This window comes from Podarcis bocagei (assembly GCF_964188305.1).
Source record: "Podarcis bocagei genome assembly, chromosome: 12".
Classification (NCBI taxonomy): Eukaryota; Metazoa; Chordata; class Lepidosauria; order Squamata; family Lacertidae; genus Podarcis; species Podarcis bocagei.
In genome coordinates, this window is record NC_138137.1 from 30,487,700 (window position 1) to 30,514,545 (window position 26,846).

The window sequence follows — 26,846 nt, forward strand, 5'->3', positions numbered from 1 at the left end:
TTTAAATACTTGGGAGTATTGTAGATCACTGCCATTTTTTAAATACTTGGGGGTATTGGAGTAGAATGCAGTCTCTTGGGAGTTGGATGTACCTGGCCTAATCCAATGAGCCTCTACTTGCCCCACACCTGACACCAGCAGTAGGACTCCTAGCTAACTTAAGTTGTAATCCTGCACATACTTACCTGGGATGAAGTCCTAATGAATTCAATGGGGCCTTCTTCTTAGTAGACATTATAGGATTACATTGTGACATTCTTCTCATAAAATTCAACAGTTCCCTTGGCAAGAATGCAAATTAATTCATGATATAATGTCATTCCTTTCCAATAAAAAATTGCAAGAAGATACAAATTATTGAAGTTACATCAGAGGATCCCCAAAGGGATGTCCAAATAAGAGAACCGCATAGAGAAGTTTTATTTATCATGCTTCAAAACACTGCATACAGGTAAGTTTGCCACACAGAATTACAGGAACAATTACAATTCTGAAATTACAAAAATAGTTATAACCTTTTAGAATTTCTATACACAAATTATCTGCCTATGAGCACTATTAGTGGTTAATTAATGAGTAGTAAGTAGGTCATCAGGTTACTGCTTCATGGTTTTATGTAGAAATTGTTGGGAAGAGAAAAATTGTAGGGCCTGCCCTACCTTTACCAGCTAAAAACATGGCAGCATAATGACAGATGTGCCACAATTTACCTTATGTTGGGCTAAAATGACAAGCACAAATTCAAGAATATTGACATGTAGCTAGTATTCGGGCCTTGGACACAGCACATTTAATCTCTAATTATAGCTGGTAGTCTAAATGTGGCACTGGCGTTCTGTAAATACGACTGCACTCCATACTCAAGAAAAATAAAAGGGATTTTTTTTTCCATTTGCAGCAGCCATTTTTTATACCAACATAGCAATCACAATTTCCAGAAACAAGGCATTCAAAGACATGTGAAAGATAGCAATGAATAATGCCGTTTTGATTCTGTTTGCACAAAAGAATTAGTTTTAAGCCCGTTTTCATAAACCCTGTTGCTGTTTTATTCTAAAAGAAACTGCTTCAGATACATGTCAACTCCTCCTTCTCCCCAAAGCTCCATGGCAGAAAAGTACAATGCTAGCCCAAAGGAAAGCAAACTGCAGTTTAGCATTATAAGGGAGTGCTGTGATGAATCTCTTGACTCCCTGCTCCCCCAACATGCAAGGAGAGAAGATTGAAAGCATCCAGTTTCGGTATTCGAATAAACCAGAGTTTTCTGCTATCCAAACATAGAAATGTGGTTTATTCTGTGATAAGGTTAAAAACAAAACAAAAACCCCAGGATCTCACAGCAGCCCCCTCATATACCTCTAAATCATGTTTGGACTAGATCACTGTGAGAGGCCTACGCTTTATAGACTATGCCAAAAGTTTAATTACATTGGTGACATATGAATTTCATCAAAGCGTGAGTGCCTGAGTAAAGTCACAAAATAGTACAGGTGTGTACACTGCCTACCAAAAAAAACCCCAACCAAACATTAATGTTCTCAAAATTATGTTTTGTTTTGTGAGATGGAATGCAAGACCATTGCCGAAAATTACATTTCACCAAACCGTAAGTGCCTGGTTGCTGGATGTAAAACTTTTAAGGGGTGTAAAACAATCACTGGGCTTTGTTGTGAGAGCTCAAGATAATTTGTTCATTCCATTTGTTGCCCCTTGGCACAAAGGCAGTATATAAATGCATCAAATAAATAAATAAATTACAGAAGAGGCGTTGACCACTCAAGAGTTTATTACTTAAATCTCAGTGATTTTACAGTGTTATATTCCCTATCCTTTGCTTATATCTGTTGTGTTGGTCGGTTTGTTGTATTTTGATCAAAAAGCTTAAGACATTTTGTATTAAGAAAAGATTAACCTTCAGAATTATAATATACTGCTTCTGTGTTTGTATATTAAGTAAAACGTGGTTTTTAAGGCCTCACTCAGGATGCCAAATATAGCCCAATATTTATTTATTTTCATCCTGGAGTTGTCTCATGATTTTAATAAGGCTATTCAGAGAGGCTCCACTGACAGCAGAAAGCATGTTAAAACCCCCCTGCTATGAGACATTTTCCCAGTTGATTCCAAAAATGTTACACAGCAAAATTCTAAAGTATCTATACAAAGGCAGTATGCCAGTTTGTGACAATGTACTTACTCCTCTATACCAGAGAAATCTCAGGATTCAGAATCCCATGTACGTTTTCTTTCCAACATCAAAACTCATACCACTTATTGTTCCCAAGCAAAGTGCATTATCCCCATTAACATTAAAAAGAAATCTATAAGAATTTACACGTGTGGCTGTCCAAATCCTGTCATATCAAGTCTATATATACATCTGTAAATGGAAAACATATATGTAAGCAAAAAAATGGGCATATAAACCAATGGTTCTTTGCTTTACTTGGGTTGGATCAAGTCCATTGTTTTCAAATTGTTAGTAATTAGCTTATATTTTATGAGCAGGGCCTAATATTACAGCTGAGTTTTAGTATTCCTTAATCAACAAAACAGAGCTTATACAAGTGAAAATACAGCAAATTGAAAATGTATCTATCTCAACAAAGCAATGACAAAATGATGCGCCTTTCACCAGTTGTCCAAGTTGGATGCAACAAGCCCTATCCATACATAAGCAGAATGACATGGGAGCTACTGTAAAACAGTTGCATCTCATGTTATTATTAGAAAGGAAGTAATCCCTGAAAGGTGACCGATAACCTACCACTGTAACAATTCTGTCTCCTATAGCAATTGCTTCCATTCCGAAATTGCAAGAACATGGGAGTATGTCAACAGCTGTTTGTTAGACTACAACTTCCATCATCCCTGACCACTACTAGCTAGGGATGATGGGAGTTGTAGTCCAACAACAGCTGGGGAACCAAGTTTGAGAAAGGCTGTGTTAGCAAGTCAAACCATACTAGGACTACACCATTCATTCAGTGACCGCTCTATTCAGTTCAGTAAGAAGACAGTCAAAACATGAGCTCTTTAAGACAATGCAACTGCTTTGACCTGTGACAATTCTCAAATTTGATTTAAGTCAAAACAGGGTTGATTTTTACAAGACACTATCAGTTTTGATTGGTATATTTTACATTCACTTCAAGCTGTCAGAGGTCTAGTTATGGTATTACTCAAATGACAATGAAGTGAACTTAAGCTTAAAATGCACAACACATTCTGAGATAAGCATGTTGACCTCTTTATATTGATTAATATGGAAAACACAAAACCCATAAAAAGTCATTACAGATTTCTATAGTGAAGCTTTAAAGCACATGTATTATTTTAGGTTTTTTAAAAACAAAACCACGTTTTAATACATTTTAGTCTTCATTTTGTACCTATTGCTCTGCAAATATGCAGCAATCTAGTGGTATTCATATATTCAATATACCCAAAGATTTCAAGCAAATTATGTTCTTTGTGGAAAAAACAGCAGTAACTTCGCCTATAATAAAAATTTCTAAGATCAAAATTCCAACACAGTGAAATCTGCCATATTGTTATTAATGCAAATGTGTAACCCTCTATAATTCTGCAATACAGCCAAACTTCCTTCATTTAAAAAAACAAAAAAAAAACACCTTAGTCATACTATTGGTGCGTTATTAGTTTACTTTCTAATACATACTTGTTAGCATCACAGCATAATTTATACAATTAGATGGTTTCACTCTGACTTTTATAATCATGTACCCATGTTTCCATTTAGGGAAAATACAGATTTGCTGATTTAACAGCCACCCCTCCCTGCTTCCCCGTTGTAACAGTTTGACAGAATACTTACACATTTAGAGTGGAAAGGGGAAAGTTATCAAACGTGAATATATACAGTTTGACCTTTTGCTGCTCACGCCTCCAAAGTACAGAAGCCTTCAGGGCTGCTAAATTATATACATCCACCTCTTTAAGCAGTACTAGATATGAAAGTTCAACTTCAATGAGTAGTAAAAGAACCAAGAGTTAATCTTCTTTCCTCTTGAAGCCAGAAACTCTGCTTCTTCTACTGAGGCGGCTGAAGTACATTTAGATACTCTGACTGTCCCAGCTGGTATGTTGTGTTTCCACCGCAGTCAACATACTGGTACCGCTCCTGAGATATTTGTTCAGAGTGACCAAAGTAAGAGGTGGTCACGGTCACTCTTAAAAGGGGGAAAAATGGGACAGGGAAGAGAGAACGAATAGAGTTTATACATTATATACTACCTCAGCTTTTGGAGCTGAGTGGAGAGAGGGGGCAATCGCAATCATGACCATATGTTGGTGGGGCACCCATGTTGAGATGAAAAATCCACTGGTGGTGGCGGCACCAAGTTGGGTTGGGGGACTGTGGGGCCTCTGGGGAAGGCTTGTTGGGCCACATCGGGCCTGCACACCCTTGGTTTAGTGAGGGAATAAAGATAAACATCTTTCACAGCTCCAGACTGATGTATTTGTCTAGCTCCTCCATGCCATCTAGCATATTCAACCCATTTTTGGTACCAACTAACAGGTTAGAAATATCGTTCTTCCGCAATTACAGGATTTTCTGAGCTTATGGTTGTTTGACAGGGCTTTTTCTATTAGTGCAACCAACACACACTATGCAAACATTTACTTAATATGCAAGTCCTTTAAGTTTCGTTCCCCAAACGCCAGTCCTGTGCCCGGTAAATCACCATCAATAAAGCCTATGTAGACAGGGCAGGGAAGGATACACGATTGATAAAGTGCTACATTCTGGTTTTATAAAGAAACAGTTGTCACACAACAACTGAGCTGCAACCACCTAATTCAGCAGTAGGGAACCATTTTGGCTCTGTGAGCTAGATACCCATCAGGATTGGCCTTGTAGACCAAATTTGACAGGTGGGCCCACCCTGTCAATCACCTGACATCAGTGATTTGGTGATTTAAGTGCTCTAGCTCAAGGCATCTCACAGACAGCAAGGTGCTGCTAAAATGGAGGAAAATTCCTTTTCTTAGCAAGGGCTTCAATACCTTCCTGATCAGGGGTTTGGGTTAAATCCTGCTGAATGGAGCAGGATTTAAGCCCCAGGATTGCAACAGCCAAGGCTTTCTTAACAGAAATTACGGCTCTCAGTAGGCTGACTTCAGATTTCTTTTATTTACTGACAACCTTCTCTTCCAACAAACCAGGGTGGACTTGATTTAAATCAAATTGATTTAAATCACTAGCTAGTAAGACTTGATTTAAATCATTTTTTTACAGACTCATTCTTGCTGGTATCATCTTAATATTTACAACCAGAGGAAGGTTTCATTTTGGGAATAATAAATTTTCAGAGTAGTTTTTAACTGTTATATCGAAAATTACAGGTTTGGTTATACTATTGGAAATACATAGACCAATAATTATAAAATTATTGTAAGGTTTAATAAGCTAACTTTATTTTTGGAAAACTTTTCTGCTGTACTTTGTTGGAAGGAGAAAAATAATCATTTCCTTAGTAACAATGTAAACAATTTATTTAACTAAAACAAAAACATTATCACATATGTATCCATGTTTGTTAACTGATGTGGTTAAACAAAACAAATCCTTATTTCCTGATGAATAGCCTTGGGACTATAATGTAACTTAAACAGAAAACTATCTTTAGAAAGATTTCCCCCCCAAAAGCATTTTGTTTTAAAAATCCGATTTAAATAATCTAAAAAAAAATATCTGATTTTATTTATTTATTTAAAATCATTGATTTTCATCCACCCTGCAACAAACTAAACTCTGCTTTTTACAAACTGTAAAGAAAAGGAACAAAAGAGAAGAAAACCCTAGCTGCTGTCACTTTTCATGATATTCAATGGGACATTTTTAAAAAATGTCCTCTTATTATACACCTCCATCTTATCTGAGGTCACTCCCATACCATTGCTCTTAATGGAACACCACTCCACCCCAATCATTTGCTGATAAGCAAAGGGTTGAATCCTGCTACATTGGTTGTGGGAAACTGACATGCACAGCCAAACTGAGCATGATTCAACACCATCTAATGAAGTGATGCCACCCACCCATCAGAGTCACACAAGTTGATTGACAGGCAGATGTGATTGACATGGACGAACTGGAATTGCCAGAGGGTCAAAAATTGCCCACAAAGCAAAGGTTCCACACTCCGGAACTAAAATTATAATCAGAGCTGACACACTGAAGTTAATGGACCTAAGTCGGTCGTGTCCATTAATGGCAAATAGAAAGTACTCTTGAGTATTACGAATGTTGGATACAACCCATAGTTTAGAAAGTTAGGGCTCTATGTAAATGAAAATGCAAAATATACTTACTGCATCATGACTACTATGTTGTGCACTTTGATAGAGAGTAAGGTGCAAAAATCACTGTAGAAAAGAAAAAAAGTAATGTAAGCATAATTAAAAGCTAGCAAGGCTAAAACAAACATGCCAAGTTCTTAATTCTAACTAGTGATTCCCCTTAGCTCAATTGGGAATGGGCTTAGGTAAAACGAGGTACTTAACAAAAATGGAATGATGGCAGGAATGAGGCTTGAACCGAACACAAATGTATCCCCAAACTTTTCTGCCGTTCCACAAACAAAACAAAAGTATTTTGAAGTCAGAGTGATAGAAGAAAATGGGAGAAATTCAGATTGCTTTCCTATGAGAGCTCCCATGCCAGGGCAGGGAAGAAAAAAGGATGGTCCCAAAGACTATGTGGCTAGTTTGCACACAACACCAACATGAATAAGCCATGGCAAGGTTTGGGGTTGAGCACTCCTTTTCTGGCATGCAGCTGCAAGAAGACAGCTTTCATTTCGATATTTAACTAACTTGAGCTTAGCATGTCTAAACCAAGACAGCTGCTGATTAGTCTTAATAACAGCTTACTGAAATAAGGCAATGCATTGTTAAGACTGTTTTGGGGCAGGATGCTATACTACATTTAGTTAAAAATGAAAGATTCCAATCTCCTCCTTGTGACAATTACCTGGGGTGGGGGGCAGAGAGCAAGTATTTTCTTGAGTTACCAAAGTACATGTGTTGTCTCTGTATTCAGGTCGTAGTCTTTTCTATCAACCAGGTTCAATTATGTAATACTAAGCCATAGTTTAGCTTCATGTGAGAATGAGGACTACCTGAATCTAGCAATTATGCCTATACTTGAAGGAGTTTTGCCCAAGGAATGTTCAACAGTTAAAATGAAAAAACAGAGAGTGGGGGGGGGGGGGGCTGGAAATGAGCCTAAAATGGTCAGGTGTAGAAGCCACTTTTGAACAGGAAGGTGCTTCTCTCTGATTTCTGCTGGGCTGTCCAGCAGTAATCCCTAGACAGATGCACACCAAGAGGTTAAGCCCAGCTAAAGAGGAATAAAGTCAGAGTGATGCCACCTGAACCTGAACACTTTACTGTATTTCTTCAACAAATTTCCTTCAAGTATAGACATACAGTTGTACCTCGGAAGTGGAACGGAATCTGTTCTGGAAACCAAAGTACAGCTTCAGATTGGCTGCAGGAAGCTCCTTCAGCCAATCGGAAGCCCCGTTCGGGTTCCAAAGAACGCTCGCAAACCGGAACGCTCACTTCTGGGTTTGCAGCGTTCGGGAAGCAAAACGTCTGAGTACCAAGGCATTCGACAACCAAGGTACAACTGTAATTGCTAGCTAGGGGCTGAGGATACCCTGCAATATTTCACTGTGGGTCCCCTTCTTGTGTGTCAGTGTACTCTAGAGAGCCAACCACTTACAACATGTAGCTCATTTCATCCTGTATAACTGTGGGCACCATATAATCGATCTGGAAAAAAGAAAAAGAAAGATCAGGATAAAGAACGTGAAACAAGAGATGACTGCTGCACATTCAGCCATATTGTATGGAATTAAGTCAACTACACTTACTTGTTTCATGTCCAGTGGGCCAATGTGAGTGTTATTGCTCAGCCGTGCTTTCCCAATAACAGTCTTTGAAAACTGCACCTGCGCTGTAATGTTTTCAACTTCCACCGAATAATAATTGTTGTTTGTGATGTTCAATGTGTTCTACAGAAGAGAATTTTTTAAAAAAATTCTAGATTAAAGAGAAGTCAAACGTATCTCAATGATCCATATACAGTAAAATGCCAACCACAGAAGGAAGTGAAAGAGAACTTAACAATGAACATACCGTAATATTTAAGTATATTATGCGCCTCTGTGCTTCGTAACTGACATATACCGACTTGACGCCAATGTATTCAACATCAATTGATCGAGGAAATAAGAAAAATACTGCCAGCCCAGAAAGTAGTAAGCATACAATTACAGAAGCAGTAACGTAAAGTTTTCTGCAGGAAAGAGAGAAGAGACAGGTTACCACTGTAGATACATAGATACACACACTATATATATGATACCTTCTTGGAGAAGCTGCGCCCAACTTGCTTTGCCCTTCACCATTCACCTATTCTAAAGCAAGTTGCTGTTTTGAACAGAGCATGTAGTGTGCATATGCTTTTTTTGCAAATGCTTGGCTGCACTTTACCTAAATCATGCAAGTATGGGAGCAAAGAGACCCAGCATAACAACAAAGCCTTCTGAGGGCCAGATCGCCCTCCCCACAAGATCATGAAAACATTATGCACAGCCACTGCAACATGGTTCTGCACTTTCCTGGTCAAGGCAGAACTAGGGTTATCTGAGCCATCCTATGATTTCTAACAGTTGGACAAAGCATCTTAGATATATATATATAGATATATATATAGATATATATATAGATATATATATATATATATATATATATATATATATATATATATATATATATATATTTGCTTTCGTAGATTTTCACGGGTACAGGAATGCAGGTTTTGGTGTCTTCGGGTGTCTTCCCGTGTAAGAGTTGGGGTGTCTAGGCGACGTTTCGACGAGGTCTCACTCGTCATCTTCAGGCTGGTGCTTTCGGCTTCTTGTTACTAGAACAGAGCAGGGTCTCAGTGTTTGAGTTCCTATAAATACTGTTGAGGGGGTGTGGTGTATAGCCTCCAACGTTCTGGGCAGAGAGGAAGTTCCCAGGTTAATGTGCCTTTTCTTCTTTTGTTCATTAATTACTTGAGGGATATCTTGAGTGATTACTTGAGTGATATTCTGAGTACCACTTAGGAGGGTCATTAGGTGTGGATTAGTTGCTAAAGCTTTTGTGTCTTGATCTCTTGAGCTTGAAGAGTTTTTCTGAGAAGATGGCTGTACTGCACTTAGTTGTGCTCTGGCTTGGCTTCGTGTATAGGGGCGAGCTGTGGTTTTGTGCCCTGTGCCAGCCAGATCTGTGTAGGGATTGCAGGGGGGTGCAGCATCCGGAGGTGCCACTATGGTTTGGCTACTGGATGGTGTCTGTAATTTATCTATGGAGAGGGTCTGGGTTTGGGTCTGGTGTGGTTGATTGGAGATGGCGTTCTGTGTGCCTCTGGTTCTGGTGTCGGTTTTTGTGGGGAGGGCTAATTTCCAGATGTCTGGCAGGCGGGACGTGTCGTCACGCTTGTTCATGTTGTGAGGGTGTTTCTCTATCTCGATGGCTTCCATGATTATTCTCTTGTGGTGATGTTCCATGTTAAAGAGCAATTTGGAATCTGCAAAATTAATTTCGTGTCCTGTTTCTTTCATGTGTTGGTAAAGAGAGGAAGTTTTTTCTTCTTTTTTGACGGCATTCTTGTGTTCTGCGATACGTGCATTTATTCGTCTGTTTGTTTGTCCAATGTACGTGGCTGGGCAGACTTTGCAGGGTATTTCATAGACCCCTTGGTTTTCTAACTGGATTTTATCTTTTGGGTTTCTGAGGATATTGGCTATTTTTTGGTTGGTGCAAAAGGCTGTTTTGATATTGTGTTTATGGAGGATTTTGCTAATTTTATCTGTAGTGCCCTTGATATAAGGAAGGAGGGCCATGCCATTGTTTTCTTCTGTGTCTTGGTTTTTGGGGGGTGTTTCTTTTTGGATTAGCTTCGTAACCCTGTTTTGCTGGTATCCGTTGGCGATTAACACATTTGAGAGATTCTGTAACTCAGTTGTCAAGTGGTCTTTGTCAGCCAGGCGTTTGGTTCTGGAGATGAGAGTCTTGGCTACGGAGTTTATTTGTGCAGGGTGGTGGTGTGATTGTGCATGTAAGTAGCGGTTGGTGTGTGTTTTTTTCCGGTAGATAGTGTGTCCTAGGGAGCCATCAGGTTTGCACAGGGCACAAAACCACAGCTCGCCCCTATACACGAAGCCAAGCCAGAGCACAACTAAGTGCAGTACAGCCATCTTCTCAGAAAAACTCTTCAAGCTCAAGAGATCAAGACACAAAAGCTTTAGCAACTAATCCACACCTAATGACCCTCCTAAGTGGTACTCAGAATATCACTCAAGTAATCACTCAAGATATCCCTCAAGTAATTAATGAACAAAAGAAGAAAAGGCACATTAACCTGGGAACTTCCTCTCTGCCCAGAACGTTGGAGGCTATACACCACACCCCCTCAACAGTATTTATAGGAACTCAAACACTGAGACCCTGCTCTGTTCTAGTAACAAGAAGCCGAAAGCACCAGCCTGAAGATGACGAGTGAGACCTCGTCGAAACGTCGCCTAGACACCCCAACTCTTACACGGGAAGACACCCGAAGACACCAAAACCTGCATATATATATATATATATATATATATATATATATATATATATATATATATATATATAAAATGGCAGAGAAAACCCAATGGTATGAACGAAAAAGAGTGGCACTGATGGAGGAGCACACCTTGGATGCCAGCTTTCTTCACTGAAGCCCCTGAGAACACTACAATGACCTGAACCATAGTAAGCACCTCCCCTCATACCCACTCAAAGGAACATGACAATGCTTCAAGTGTTGATATAACTTTGTGACAATAGTACACAAGAACACCTCAAGCAAAGCAGCCACCTATCACCACACACACACAAAATGGCTTATGAGGTTAATGGAAATTGTTCCTGAGTACTCAAAAGCCACATAGTGAACACCATCCGAATTACATCTTTTTATTCTAGATTTGAATAGACCAAACCCAGCTTGAATAATTCATGGACAACACACGTTTATGTTGCTTCTGTAAAACTTACGTTCTTCTTGGCCTCAGTCTCTGATCACTGTATGGAATCAGGGCAACAAGCTGGTTTTCCTGACCTACAAATAAGAACATAACTGTTCAGTATCTTGAGTTTCCACCCATGTTCGATGCAGCTAAAAAGAATCAATAAAACGTGTAGCATCCTAGGATGATAAAAATGACTTGTCTGCAGTACTACAGCACTGCACTGAATTCTTTCACAGTCTACTAAATTTGAGAAAAATGTGCAATAAAACTATCAAGAGGCAATTTCTTTGAAGGAAATTTGTTGCAGAAGAGAACTGGTTTGGGGTTTTTTGACTTTGCTCTGTGCTGCCTTTTCATCTGTGGCATAATGCCTCTGAAGGCTTCTCCCAAGAGGAGTCCTGTCTGCACCTGTTTTCTTTTTGGTGCTAGGTGAAATCCTTTTTCTTTGCCCATGGCTTTCAGAGGTTTGCATTGTTTTAGACTATATGCATTTTATGCTTTTATTTTATTTAGCTCTACCTTTGCTTTTATTGTGTACTATATTATGGTTTTAGTTTTGAGAACTGCTATGAGAGTTTGAGTGGAAGGGCAGCTAATAAATATGTTAAAATAAATAAAAGATAAAATGGCAAGGGCTACACTGTAGCTGAAACTACCAGTAGAAGACATGCATGGCAGATCACAGACCATAGCTGCTCCCATCACCTAATCACCCTGTTGTCTCAATTAGGTCAGAAAATTATTTGCTCTTTACCTTTCATCAGAGTTCTTACTTTCTTTTTCAGTAGTGCCTCTTGTGCTTTGAACTACTACATTATAATGAGAAATTCAACTGGTCCCACTTTCCATGACTATAGTTGTGTGACAAGTAGAGCTTACTGAATGTATCACCAATATCCAGCAGTTCTAAGTGCGCAAACATGCGCACGGCTAGTGAAGTTAAATTCTTGAGAATAATCTTTGGGAGAATATTATTGAGAATATTCTCAATTAATGAGAATATTAGAGAAATTCCATTTAAAATAGGAGAATATTCATTTTAATTCATTGAAAATGGAAAAAAGCCCCAGTTACTGGCACTAAATAAGAATATAGAAACGTTTAAATCAAGGCCAGCTCACATGCTGTTACCCGTAATTGTATAGGCCTAGGTACTTTAAGTGTATAAAGCATTAAAGCTACTTTCTGTTTTGTTTTGTTTTTAAAAAAATCATACTGTATGGCCAAGGGTATAGAAAGGGTGGTGGGAATGGGAGATTGGCAGATAGCTGAGATGAGCCTGCTGACGACTCTTAACGACTGCAATAGGTCTTACAGGAAAAGGCAAGGGGTGAGAAGGTGAAACATGGCTTAGTCATGTATAATGAGATAAGAATCCAATGTCTCTGTTCAGACCAGGTCTCTCCATGGTTTTGAGTTTGGTAATGAGTTGCAATTCAGCAGCTTCTCTTTCCAGTCTATTTCTGAAATTCCTTTGTAGTAAAACAGCTACTTTGAGATCTTGTATAGAATGTCCTGGGAGATTGAAGTGTTCTCCTACTGGTTTCTGTTTTGTGATTCTCAGCTATCTGCCAATCTCCCATTCCCACCACCCTTCTGAGTAATACCCCTCCCCACCTTCTCACTATATAGAAGGATCTGGCAACTTCTGTTTCAGTGTATCTGAAGAAGTGTGCATGCACACGAAAGCTCATACCAAGAACTAACTTAGTTGGTCTTTAAGGTGCTACTGGAAGGAATTTTTTTTATTTTGACTATGGCAGACCAACACGGCTACCTATCTGTAACTGGAATCATGCACAGTTATTCGTACCATCCGCATGATATATATATATATATATATTTAAGTATTTAATCAGGATTCCCCCTCCCCTTACTGCAGAAAATCTGATCACTAAAAAAACAACAACTTGTGATTCATCCACAACCACCACTTCTGTGGATGCTCACCGGCAGCTTTGTAACAAGGAGGACAAAGATGGCAACGCTAAGGGGATAGGAAGCTCAGGTTAGGGTGGAAAAAGGATGAGAGAGGAACTGTCAGAGGCTGTACGCTTCTGAATACCACTTGCTGGAAACTGCAGCAGGAGAAGAGTTTTGTTGTGCTTGCTGGCTTCCCATAGCCATCTAGCTGGCCACTGGGAGAACAGGATGCTGGACTAGATGGGTCTGTGGCCTGATGCAGAAGGCTCTTCTGGTGTCTTTCTGTCTGAGAAGCTGGAACCCAAGGAAAGGGGAGGCAGAGGAGGCAGGGAAAGAGGCACCTAAGGAGTGGGCGGAATTGCTTGGTCATCAGAAGAAGACATGAGGATAAACCCTCATGCAGATTCCTTCCCACAATAGAAACAAGAGACATTTGCGTGCTCTTCATGGATTCTGGGGGTAGGGAGGTAGGGAGTGTGTGGTGGACAGTAACAGAGCTGGCAAAACATGGGAACAGTAGGGAGGCTTGAGCCAACAAGCTTTTATGAATCTGCACTGAGTATTGAAGTAACTAGTCAAATCGTTGGCTTCAATCGCTTTTGATTTGTGTACTCTTGTTAACAAAGATTTTGGCAAAATGGCAAGAAAGCAGGCTGCAAAATTGCAATTACGCATAAATTGGCTTCACACGGGAGCCTGCATGGGGCAATGGGCTCAGTGTTAACATCTGACAAGGAGACACATTGGCTCAAATCCTCATGCAGGAAAGGAACTTGCTGGGTTACTTCGGTCAAGTAACACACAAACACTCAGACTAACCTACTCCCACTTATTGCCTGCAAGACTAAAATGAGATGTCGGGGGGGGGGGGGACACGACAACAAACTGTCTAGAGAACTTTGTTAATGGGCTGTATAGAAATTTTGTACACAAATAAATGTCTGCCACCCTGGGCTCCTTAGGAGAGAGTGTCAGTTTGCATTTCTTAGTACAGAAAGTATTGAACTGATGTGTAGAGATCTTTCCTATTCTAATTAATTCAAGAGGGTTCTGGAAATCTTCTCTGTGTGAAAGAAACAAGCAGAAGGTTCCTGATGTTTGGGTTATTCCTTCAGAGAAGCCGAGTATAGCTGGCTTAAACTAGTTCTGTTACCTCTTCTGTCAAGGTCATGCAGACTATAAAAGTAAGGCCAGAAGGAGCCCGGGTTTCACTTTCTCTTTCTTTCTTTCTGTCTCTCTTTCCTTCTAGTGTGGTGTTCTGTATATAGTGTAAGGTTTAGTCTTATTATAAGTTATTGTAAGCAGTGCTTTTTTTCTTAAAGAAGGTTTAGGAGTACTTTCATTCCGTCTGAGACTCAGGGAACACCATGACGACAAATGAGGCCACCATCAGAGGTAGTAATAGAACTGACAATTCATCGTTAGAGAAAAAACTATTTTTTTTAGTTTCTTCTCCCGTTAAGATTCACAAAATGTTTAGGGGTATGCGTACCCCTGCATACCCCCAGAAAAAAGCAACAATTGTATGTTTAAGTTAATTCTGCTGCAACTGGATTTCTTATGGACAGTGCCAATCCTGAATGTACTGGATTTGTGACCATTATACTCATTTGCCTTCAGTAGCAGTAAAGCTCTGCTGGATGAAGTACAATTGCCTCTGGTCTATTTTGGGGAAATCCTACAACGTGTTTAGGTTTTTTACTCTGCTAAGTATACGTTGAGGTTCTACTCTGGATCAATACTGAGTAGAATTTCCACAACCGAGACACAATATAAAAGGTGTTGATTAGTCGTGTCCGACTTTTCGTGACCCCATGGACCAGAGCATGCCAGGCACTCCTGTCTTCCACTGCCTCCCACAGTTTGGTCAAACTCATGTTAGTAGCTTCGAGAACACTGTCCAACCATCTCGTCCTCTGTTGTCCCCCTCTCCTTGTGCCCTCAATCTTTCCCAACATCAGGGTCTTTTCCAGGGAGTCTTCTCTTCTCATGAGGCAGCCAAAGTATTGGAGCGTCAGCTTCAGGATCTGTCCTTCCAGTGAGCACTCAAGGCTGATTTCCTCAAGAATGGATAGGTTTGATCTTCTTGCAGTCCATGGGACTCTCAAGAGTCTCCTCCAGCACCATAATTCAAAAGCATAAATTCTTCGGCGATCAGCCTTCTTTATGGTCCAGCTCTCACTTCCATACATCACTACTGGGAAAACCATAGCTTTAACTATATGGACCTTTGTCGGCAAGGTGATGTCTGTGTTTTTTAATATGCTGTCTAGGTTTGTCATTGCTTTTTCCCCAAGAAGCAGGCATCTTTTAATTTTGTGACTGCTGTCACCATCTGCAGTGATCATGGAGCCCAAGAAAGTAAAATCTCTCACTGCCTCCATTTCTTCCCCTTCTATTTGCCAGGTGATGGGACCAGTAGCCATGATTTTAGTTTTTTTGATGTTGAGTTTCACACCATATTTTGTGCTCTCCTCTTTCATCCTCATTAAAAGGTTCTTTAATTCCTCACTTTCTGCCATCAAGGTTGTGTCATCTGCATATCTAAGGTTGTTGATATAAAAGGTATCTTTCTACTTTTAAACCCTAAAATTAAAATCTGCCTAATTCATTCTGGGTTCCTATGGAAAGAAAGGTCCTACATAAACAGGATGACTAAACAAACAACCACTGAATATGTCTTACACCCTACCCTCAGCTATAATGTTCAATGGACATTATATTTATATTTTGTTTAGCTTGCTGCTGGCTCCCCACCCCCACCCCAAACAGCTATAACATCTATCAATTAATAATTTTCATGGCACCGCATGTTCTGAAACCTTCTATGAAATGCTCTTCTAAAAGTAAAAACCCTTTCACTATTTTGTTAAAATGACTGCAGTAATTTCAACACATATTGTTTTATGCTACTTAATCCAACAAGTTTTTTTCTCAAACTTCATTCAAAACATACTTTGCTGCAGGCTTTAAGTTTAGCCTTCTGTATCAATAGGACCCATTGTTTAGAACTTACCCCTTTTAACGTATAAGCAATTTATACTTATGTAAATATACTGGTATATTGAGTAACATTCGCTTCAGCTACCAGTTACATTATACAATATACTAGCACCATATTAAGGGATTCCCAGTTGTACATCAGCTTAACAAGTAAGCACAACTCTACAGAGGCCATCAGATAAAAGTTCTAACATTTCCAAATTTATAAATGAGAAAAAATAACTTTAAAATGGTAAAAGGATATCATAGAGCATGACTGGATGAAAAACTAAGCCGTAATTTGCTTTAACAATGGTTTGTTGAAGAAACCAGAATCCTGCTCACAGATAATAAAATAAACCATGGCTTGTTTTGCCTGGTGTTGACTGATGGTTTTCTTGCATTGTGAATGCCCAGCTGCCATATCTGCAACTGAAAACTGGCAAGGTATCACATTAGTATTGTTTTAAAAGTTCAATGTGATTTTCTATGAATTTGGTGAATAAAGCAGAGAGAGAAAATCAAAGGACCCAAATCCAAGGTTATTCTACCATAAGTCTTTCAATTATATTCCAAGATACAAAAAAAGCCAGCAAAACATATCAGTACTCAGTCATCATACATTTTCTACAACAGATAAGCATAAGGACTAATGGGGACTTGAAGAGGAGGAAGACAAAAACATATTTAGCACTTTATCATTTATACTGTTTCATGCATTTTAGACATACCACGTGGAATTCTCCCTGTTCCCTGGCACGTGGGACATGTGACGCTATCTCTTCCCGTGAATTCAACATATGGGAACTGTGACACGTCTCCATTTCTTCCATCTTCACTGTGAGATTCTGAGTGAACTAATCCCTTCCTCATGTTATCCGTTGATGAAACCCCATCTTCTTTAGATCCATGTAAAGGCATTGAAAGAGACTTCCCCATGTTTGCTGGTAGGAAAAGTTAAGAGGCAGACTTTAGACCCTAAAGGCATTTGTGATATATATATATATACCACTTGACAACTGAGTTACAGAATCTCTCAAATGTGTTAATCGCCAACGGATACCAGCAAAACAGGGTTACGAAGCTAATCCAAAAAGAAACACCCCCCAAAAACCAAGACACAGAAGAAAACAATGGCATGGCCCTCCTTCCTTATATCAAGGGCACTACAGATAAAATTAGCAAAATCCTCCATAAACACAATATCAAAACAGCCTTTTGCACCAACCAAAAAATAGCCAATATCCTCAGAAACCCAAAAGATAAAATCCAGTTAGAAAACCAAGGGGTCTATGAAATACCCTGCAAAGTCTGCCCAGCCACGTACATTGGACAAACAAACAGACGAATAAATGCACGTATCGCAGAACACAAGAATGCCGTCAAAAAAGAAGAAAAAACTTCCTCTCTTTACCAACACATGAAAGAAACAGGACACGAAATTAATTTTGCAGATTCCAAATTGCTCTTTAACATGGAACATCACCACAAGAGAATAATCATGGAAGCCATCGAGATAGAGAAACACCCTCACAACATGAACAAGCGTGACGACACGTCCCGCCTGCCAGACATCTGGAAATTAGCCCTCCCCACAAAAACCGACACCAGAACCAGAGGCACACAGAACGCCATCTCCAATCAACCACACCAGACCCAAACCCAGACCCTCTCCACAGATAAATTACAGACACCATCCAGTAGCCAAACCATAGTGGCACCTCCGGATGCTGCACCCCCCTGCAATCCCTACACAGATCTGGCTGGCACAGGGCACAAAACCACAGCTCGCCCCTATACACGAAGCCAAGCCAGAGCACAACTAAGTGCAGTACAGCCATCTTCTCAGAAAAACTCTTCACAAGGTCAAGAGGTCAAGACACGAAAGCTTTAGCAACTAATCCACACCTAATGACCCTCCTAAGTGGTACTCAGAATATCACTCAAGTAATCACTCAAGATATCCCTCAAGTAATTAATGAACAAAAGAAGAAAAGGCACATTAACCTAGGAACTTCCTCTCTGCCCAGAACGTTGGAGGCTATACACCACACCCCCTCAACAGTATTTATAGGAACTCAAACACTAAGATCCTGCTCTGTTCTAGTAACAAGAAGCCGAAAGCACCAGCCTGAAGATGACGAGTGAGACCTCGTCGAAACGTCGCCTAGACACCCCAACTCTTACACGGGAAGACACCCGAAGACACCAAAACCTACATTCCTGTACCCGTGAAAATCTACGAAAGCATATATATATATATATATATATATATATATATATATATATATATGTGTATATATATATATATATATATATATATATATATGAGGTTTCATTTGGAGAGCTATGAACTCATTTGTAGTCTCTTTGTATTGGGTTTTCTGTTCACTGCTTAGAGACAATTGGGAATTGAATAAATAAAAACACTAAAACTATGGTTCAGCTTGCTGAGATAAACCACTGCCCACCAGGAAAACATTCAGGGAGACTTGCTTACAACTTGTTAGCAGGGAGCCTAGAAAAGGAGGCAAACTGCCATAATCGTGACTGGCTCAGTTCAGATGTAATATTTAACCATGACTGATGCAAGCCATAATGTGCAAACCTCAGACATTGTGGTCTCCCATCCTGGTTTGGTTGCAAGCCAATTCTTAATCACAGTTGAAGTATTCAGTTGCAACACATAATCCCAATTAAGGAAAACAAACAGTTGTTCGGCATTATGTCTGTGAAAGGCTGAGGAGGTGTTTAGTACTGTTTTGTTGTGTTATTTTATATTCTGTTGGAAGCCACTCAGAGTAGCTTGGGCAACCCAGTCAGATAGGCAGGATATAAGTAATATATCATCATCATCTGCTTTTTCTGATTGGGGAAAAAAGTTATATTGTTTCAAGAATTATTACCACCCATACATTCATTTTATGATAATTATGCCAAAAGTTTCTAGTTGTGTGCAGAATCTTTATTTATGAGGAATACATTCTTCATAATACCTGCCTCTTGGTTTTCTTTCAGTACTATGTATGTTGCTGCAAAGCTACTCGTGTGTTCCACTCAGTACACTAATCCTACACTTGTTCCTCACAAATCATCCTGACAGCCAGAAACCAGAACATGTAAATATTGATCTGAAATCCTGGAATCAGCTGCCTCTGAGAGAGCCATCTGTAAGTACACTAAACATGTAGGGTCGCCAACTTTTTAAGATAGGGCTCCTGTGAATTGAAATCCACAGCAATGTTATATGTGTTCTCGGCTGAATGGGTTATCCCTGCTTTGCCTTTACTCTGCTTCAGAGATGGGGAACCAGCGGCCCATCAAACCTGATCACTGGCCATGCTGGCTAGAGCTGATGGAAATTGCAGTCCAACAATGTCTGTTCCATTTCCCTGCTATACTTGCAGAACTTTGACTAACGGAGCCCAGAACAGGGCTAGGGGCAGTTTGAAATGAGTAATGAGGTCCCTCTACCCAGCTCCCCTAGCTAAGCTGGCCTCCAGCTGACTGTGAGTGTTGTCTGTCAGGTGTCGGCCAGCAGAAAGCTTCTAAGTAGGATATTCTGGAGGCAGGGAGCAGGTGGGGCTGAGCTGGCCCAGGATGTCTTGGATCCCAACCAGTTACACTGCTATGTGATGGCATGGGCCAGATCCAGGATGGTGCAGCTACATGCACCCACATATCTTCCTCTGTGCATGGCAGGCCTGCAGGTACAGCGGTGGCCTTGCCGCTTCATACAGCTTAGCCAGCCAGATTGCAGCCTAAAATTTCCTGGACTATGGGACGGCTTGCTGGGTCAGGGTTTAAAGTTAGCTGAGCTAAAGATAAAACAGGCATTTATCACACAGGACATTTGGACAGTGTGCTAGCCGTGATAAGACTACTTGAAACAAAAAATAAACATCAATTCAGGTACAGCTGTGAGGCTAGAGGAATTGTGAAACTATGCATTAATGGAACTCAGAGCAAGCCAGTATCTGATATGGTTAGCTTGGCTTGGACCACTGTATTTTAGATAGATAGATCAAACTGTATCAAAATAAGTATGAATATGATAATAAGATTGTATTCCTCGGCACGTTAACCTGGGAATAAACCCTTTAGAACACACATAATAAGACTTTGTAATACTAGGGCTGCCATATGTCTGGAATTTCCCAGACATAGCCGGGATTTGTCTGTTGAAAATGGCATCTGGGTAGAATTTCTGAAAAGCAGCTAAAATATACGGGAAAACGTGGGCTTATGGCAGCCCATAATTGAAGTGTTAATTTTCCTAAGAAAAAAGTGATTTTCACCTTTTTTATGGCAACCCTATGTAATACTGAAGAGGTGCTGCTGAATCAAATATTTAAAAAACAGTTGTAGCAGTTTGCTCTGGTCCACAAAAACAAAACAAACTGACCCAAAATGAAAGTGGGACACACAGCAACCTAATGCCTAATAATAATTTAATGCAAACTAATTATAGTAATTAGCTTAAGCTCTGCTCATAATATATTTCTTTCCAGAATGAAGTATTCAGAGTCCTAATCAGTGACAGAAAGTTTATTTTGGGTTGCCTGGGATTTTTCCTAGCTATACATATGTAAATAATTCCTTACTGGGAGGCTTCCCATCCACCTATCAAAACAAATGGAACTCACAAAAGGTCATAGTCACCAGCATTTTAACCCTTTCTGCATTTTCCCAAGAAACAAAATTATTCATTAAAACTACCTGAGAAAATGAGTATAATTTCCACAACACCCAAATTAAAACAGCAGTTCTGTTGCACCTTTCTATATTAATAACAATGAATGACTAGGGCTACAGCATCTTTCCCACTAGAAAAGAAAGAGATCAAGAGTTATATGTAAACCATTTTCAGAGGAAACCCATTTAAAATGGAGGTAAGTTAGTCATGACCTGCTTAAATCCATTAATTTTAATAGGTCTACTCTGAACATGACTTACATACAAACTGAAGTCATAATCTCAATACATATGTAATATATAATAACTGCTGATGCAAACCACAATTTGCAAATTACTAATCATTTAGCATTCATCAATCCTCTGAGAAGAGGGAGGAATATTTAATACTCTGTAATATAAACGCAAGTAAGAAACTCTATGATAAATCTTAGATTTCTAAACTTCCCAGAGCCAAAGCATACATAAGATGACAGAAGCCTTGTAAACAGACACCAAATGTCTCCAAGACCTAACTCAAGAAACAATTATGGAGCGAAGGAAGGAAATCAGATATAGCAAGGATAGACAATGTGCAACAACTTCTAGATGTGTATCCCTTTTAGGCTGCAACTAAGAGGAATAAACCTTACTAAACTCATCAGCAGCTACTTCTGAATAGATAGACCTGAATAGGACTGCAATGTTAAGCCTGCTGCAGCAAAAACAAAACCGTAGCACCTTAAAGATGGAAAGAAATATGAAAAGCAAAGGTAGTCATGTCAGCACATAATAACAAATCCACAAATGGGCAAACCTTTTATTGGGAGGACCAACTGGAATGTTGCAGAGTAGCATGCAAGCTTTGGGCTTGCACCATACTAAAAAAAGGGGGGCATTTAGTCTACAAAAAAACGCATGCCATAATAAATATGCATAGCATGTCTTTAAAAAGCACCCTATCTTTTAATAAAAGATGTAGCCAACCAGGGGAAATTTCAAGCAAATTAAACCTCTCTCGTGACCCCTGCAAACGAGAACAATCACCTCCTGCTCCTCAGCCAAACCCCACCTCCCCTCTGCTTCCCATCCCTCAGGTAACAGCCCTGGGTGTATGTGAGATAGATAGATAGATAGATAGACAGACAGACAGACAGATGATAGATACATGTACACACACACACACACACACACACACACACGTGTGTGTGGTCGGCTAGCCCCTTCCCTCCTTCTGCTATCTCCTGCCTCTTCCCCAACAGTCTCACTCCAGAAGGCAGCAGGTGTGCAGTTTCTTTTTGGCTCAGCCTGCCTCACCTGCGTCCCCCGGCCGCGCTCCCTCCTCTTCCACTGCCTTTCTCCTCCTCCTCCTGCAGGTATGGGCGCTTCACCTGAAGGGACAAAAACGAGACAGGGAAGAACCTCCAGTAGCAGCCGGCATTAAGTTATGGGCAATTCAGTGATAAAAGCAAGCAGTGAAGCAATCAATTTGCAGGTCAGTCGCCACACCACGCACCGACCGCGATGCCTTAGGCGCGGGGTATTTTCTCCCTCCCTGTGACGTAGCCCGACAGAAAGAAGCTCCGGAGGGGAGCCCCTGCTCTCCCCGTTTCTGCAAGGGTTTCTTTCGTCACACGAACACACACACGGCTCTGGTGCCCAGCCTAGCTGCGCGGCTTGCAAGCTGCAACATGAGGGAAGGCGCACGCCATTAAAAGAAACAAAAAAACCCCATTAAAGTAGCTCCGGTAGGTTGCTTTTCCCTCGCTCCTCGGGACCCAGGAGACGAGTTTCCCAAGAGAGGCAGAGGCGGAGGAGGGGGTTGTTTTGCAAAACGGCTGGCTTTATGGGAGATGTAGTAGGATGCTGAGCAGGAGAGTGAGCATCCAGGACTACAGCTCCCAGTATGCTCTCTGTTTCGCTTTCCCCCTCCCTCCCCTCTCAGCTTTTCACGTACAGTACTGTCCTTTTGAGGAATTAAAAGAGGGGTCCTGTTTCTTTTCTGGCCCTCACCCCCATTCCCGGGCCTGCCCAAGAAAGAAAACAGTCGCTTGAGTTTGTATGGATAAGTCTAAAAATTGTAAGATGCAGGGTGTGTGTGTGTGTGTGTGTGTGTGTGTGTGTGTGTGTGTGGTGCTTGCCCATGTAGGGCTTTTGACACTCAAATTGCCCTGTGAGAAGAGAGCAATGCATATAATGAGCAATTTATTCTCAAAAATGTTTTCATTGCAAAGCTTTCTAAAGAGGGAATTAAAAATATGTAATATAGTGTATAAATAATACAAAGCATAAAGCAGATAAAATATAAAAATCCATTAAAAAACAGAGTTTGCTCAGTACACATCTGCTCACTCAATACCTAAACAAATTCCACACCCGCTAGCACACCAGGTTAAACACATAGCATTTGGCCAAAGTGGTACCGTTTGTTTGGCAGTTGCAGTATTATGTGGATAGTATATTGTCTAATTTTACATTAAGTTGTACTCAAATGAAGATTGTTTTGTTGCATTTTAACATCCTTCAGTCTGGGATTGTGTGAACGATTAAGAGTAGGTTATAAATAATTTTATATTGTAAACCACCCTGTTTTTCCTCAGATGAAGGGCAGTATAGAAATTTAATAAATAAAATAATTTAAATAAATAAGTAAAACAAATTATGTTGTGCTAGAGCTTAAACTTTCTTCAAAACAACTCTTGTTCCCAGACTTGGGGAAGGATCATAGTTCAGTGGTAAAGCATGCACTTTGCATACAAAATTTCCCAGGCTCAATTCCACATGGGGCTGGGAAAGATACCTGCCTGAAATCTTGGGACAATACTTGGTTAAATGAACCAATGAGTTTGGTATAAGAAGAAATTCTTGCCTGAAACTCAGAGTGCCAATCAGTGAAGACAATACTGAACTAGATCAATCAATGGTCTGATTCAGTATAAGGCAGCTTCCTTAGGTTTATTATTACAGGAAAAGCACTTTCTCAAATACAAATAAATAAGATACTCACAGGAGGACTGTTTCTGCTGTGGGATGGGTAGATCTTTAAACAGCTTAAAGTATCTTGGAATTCAAATAGCGGTGTGAAAATAGAGAACAGGGATGCACATCAATGAGGCATGCATCCCTCAACCCCATGAGGGGAAGCAAAAATAAGCCTTCTCCCTTAACACTGTATCATTCCAGTTCGGACCTTAGATGAACAGATTAGTCCTGAATTTCATAGGGTAATTTAATATGCCTAGGCTGCTGAGATATAGGATGAGGTAAGCAAGAAGCTACTCATTTAGACCTGGAGCTCACCTGTCTCCTGTTGCCGAGCTATGAGGGGAGGGTGACTTTCCAATCATTCTCCTTTCCCATACAGCGGTACCTCGGGTTACATACGCTTCAGGTTACATACGCTTCAGGTTACAGACTCCGTTAACCCAGAAATAGTACCTCAGGTTAAGAACGTTGCTTCAGGATGAGAACAGAAATCGCGCAGCAGCAGTAGGAGGCCCCATTATCTAAAGTGGTGCTTCAGGTTAAGAACAGTTTCAGGTTAAGAACGGACCTCTGGAACGAATTAAGTACGTAACCAGAGGTACCACTGTATTACTCAATGGCTACCAACTTCTCATTAGTTAAAGAAGGCTGTAACAGAGTTTGGTTTGGGTCACAGAAGCAATCCAAACTGCCATACAATGAAAACTGAAAGTGTGCAGCAACTTAGAACTTAATCATTATTTTAGTAGAACAAAATTTATTTAATTGATTCATTAAGCACACTTAACCCCTTTTATTTTATTTTAAAAACTTTCAGAGGTCACTGACGTATAAAGACAAAAGAAAGTTAAAAAGGGATTCACAACAATGCAATTCAAAAGCAGGAACAGTAAAAAGCAACAGTGCCTCAAAGGCACAGAGTAATTATATTATGGAGAGGAAGAGCCATTTCCAATTCTCAGGTTTCAGAACCATATCTTAATTCATGGGAAGCAACAAAATGTTGTAATCACGTGTTTTTTTCCACCCGCTGTGGTGTATCACTTCACACCCAAATTATGAACACACCTGTACTGATGCACTTCTCTGCAACTCTAGTAAAGAGTGAGTAATTATTAGTTGCTTGCTCCAGATTCAGAAAAATAAAGATTTTAATTATTGTGCAATGAGAAACTGCAATGCAGACTCTTCCTCAATATAGAGGAAGTAGAGAGGAAGATGATTTAGCATTTCTTAATCTACTGTACCACTGGCAGGAGCCCTTAACATCTACCTACAATATAAATGCTTGCCTCAAGAAGCGCTTTAGTTGGCATTAGATTTCAGACATCCCCTATATACAAACCCTGTCTCAATATATTATTACTAATAATTATTGAATTTATATACTGCCGTATACCCACAGCTCGCAAGGCGATTCACAGGATAAAATCAGAATATAAAACCACAAAGTACATAATCAAAATAAAAACAACAACCCAATGACCCAAGAGAAAAGCAGCAGATATGATGGGAAGTAAACGTAATTAGGCACCAAAATGCTGAGGCTTAACTCCAGAAAGACGTAAGAAAGGCGGATGGGAAAGTAATAGATGGCACATGCACACCTCGAATCCTGGGAACTGTAGTTTACCATCGCAGAGCTACGATTACCAGCACTACACTTACCAGGATTTCTTTAAATGTGTTTTGCATGTATGTTGCAAGACGCAGCAGCAATTCCACCAGAAAGGGGCCGCCGCTTCCAAGGCCTCCCCAAACCTAACCCTCTCAGAGGCCTCGACAGAAATGACAGGGCAGCAGCACAACTCTTTCCTCTCTTTCGCCCCCCAATCTGCGCTCAAAGCAGGGAACTGATACGTAGGAAAAGGCTGTGTATGTATTAGGATGGCGGCCCAAATTCCCAATGGATTACCCCACCGCTCCCACTGGCGATGCATTTATTTATTCCTCCGCTCCCGGTTTTTTTCCTTTTGTTTGGCAACGCTCCGGCGCGCGCGCGCACACACACACACAAGCCCAGGATGCGTGTAGGCCGCGATCCTTCCCTCCCACCACTTTGGGCCAGAGTTGCTCGTCGGAACGCGCAGCTGATGCCATAAGCAGAAAAACAAACCCATCCGTGCGCGCGCGCGCGTGCGCTCACGCACCCAAAGGTGCCCCGACCTCCCGCTCCGAGCACCAGGCTAGCAACACCCGCTTGCCCAGCCCTCCCGCCTCGCCCAGCTCCCCCCGAAACTCACCGCACGCCCCCGAGCCTTTTCTCCAAGCGAAAGGAGCGCGGCTTGTTTTTGTGGGGCTTCTCTTTTTCCCTTTGGCTCAGCGCCTCCCTCCGCTCCCGGTGTAGCAACCTAAACAGCTGCCCGTCGAGTTCTACGGCGAAAGGCGACTGAGCATGCGCCGTAGCAGACTCTGAAGCCCTCTGCCCTTCCTTTTTGCCCATCCTTGGAATCGGAGCTCCGTCTGCCGAGCTGAGAAACGTACGCCCAAATCTAGATAAGGAAAGGCGGAGTGGCTCAGGGCTGTGCAACGCTGATCTTGGAAACGGGAGTGGGGGTGGGGGGGAATGCAGGCGGAAGGAAAAAGCAGCGGTATTTGCGTGGGCAAAATAATAATTATAATGGGGGAGGCCAAGGATGCTCCACGGAGCATGCTCCCTCCCTTTGCAGTCATCGTCCTAATTGACTGTCATTAAGGAGAACTGGCTGCAAAAAATATACAGGGAGGGAGGGGTTTGGCCATCACAAAAAGAGGATGTGCAGGTGCTTGCAATGACATGGCGGCATAGAAGAAGGGTGAATAACTGGATTTCAGTCATCACCTTTGTGATCACAATTCTTTTATGCATGTATCTGCCTTGTTTTCTGAGCTGGGTGTAGCAACCTGACTGCTTGCTAACTACTGTGGCCTATGGGGGCGGGGGGGGAGTTTCCTAGGCATCTGGAATCAATTTGAATGGGAGGGGGGGAGAGAGAGAGACCCTTTGTCCAAATTTCCTATCTTTGGCTTAGAAAAGCAGTTCTGACTACAGGTAGCTAATTTCTGAAAAGTCCTCTTTTCAGATGTACCACAACATAGGATATTTTACCAAGAAGGATTTTTTAAACAACCAAAGCAAAAAAAAAGAGAAGTAATGAGACTTGCTTGTGTGTTTGGGTGCGGGGTTCAGCAAGAAGACCCAGCTGT

The 26,846-nt window shown here is 40.8% G+C and overlaps 1 protein-coding gene across 4 annotated transcripts; it reads right to left on the reverse strand.

The window, feature by feature from the left end:
• Positions 1 to 396: 396 nt before the first annotated feature.
• Positions 397 to 26,072, reverse strand: TMEM106B (transmembrane protein 106B). Of its 4 annotated transcripts, none has more exons than XM_081164928.1 (9): positions 25,904 to 26,071; positions 21,993 to 22,066; positions 16,733 to 16,945; positions 11,122 to 11,185; positions 8,173 to 8,332; positions 7,908 to 8,048; positions 7,757 to 7,806; positions 6,340 to 6,393; positions 397 to 4,193 (listed from the first exon to the last, which is right to left on the reverse strand). In XM_081164928.1, the coding sequence occupies exons 3-9, from the start codon at positions 16,938 to 16,940 to the stop codon at positions 4,055 to 4,057; spliced, it is 816 nt and encodes a 271-aa protein (XP_081021054.1). In that variant the 5' UTR covers positions 16,941 to 16,945; positions 21,993 to 22,066; positions 25,904 to 26,071; the 3' UTR covers positions 397 to 4,054. The 4 variants fall into 4 exon arrangements, with proteins under 4 accessions (XP_081021054.1, XP_081021056.1, XP_081021055.1 ...); XM_081164930.1 differs by lacking the exon at positions 25,904 to 26,071 and adding an exon at positions 25,329 to 25,639; XM_081164929.1 differs by lacking the exon at positions 25,904 to 26,071 and adding an exon at positions 22,196 to 22,480.
• Between the last annotated feature and the right edge of the window lie 774 nt (positions 26,073 to 26,846).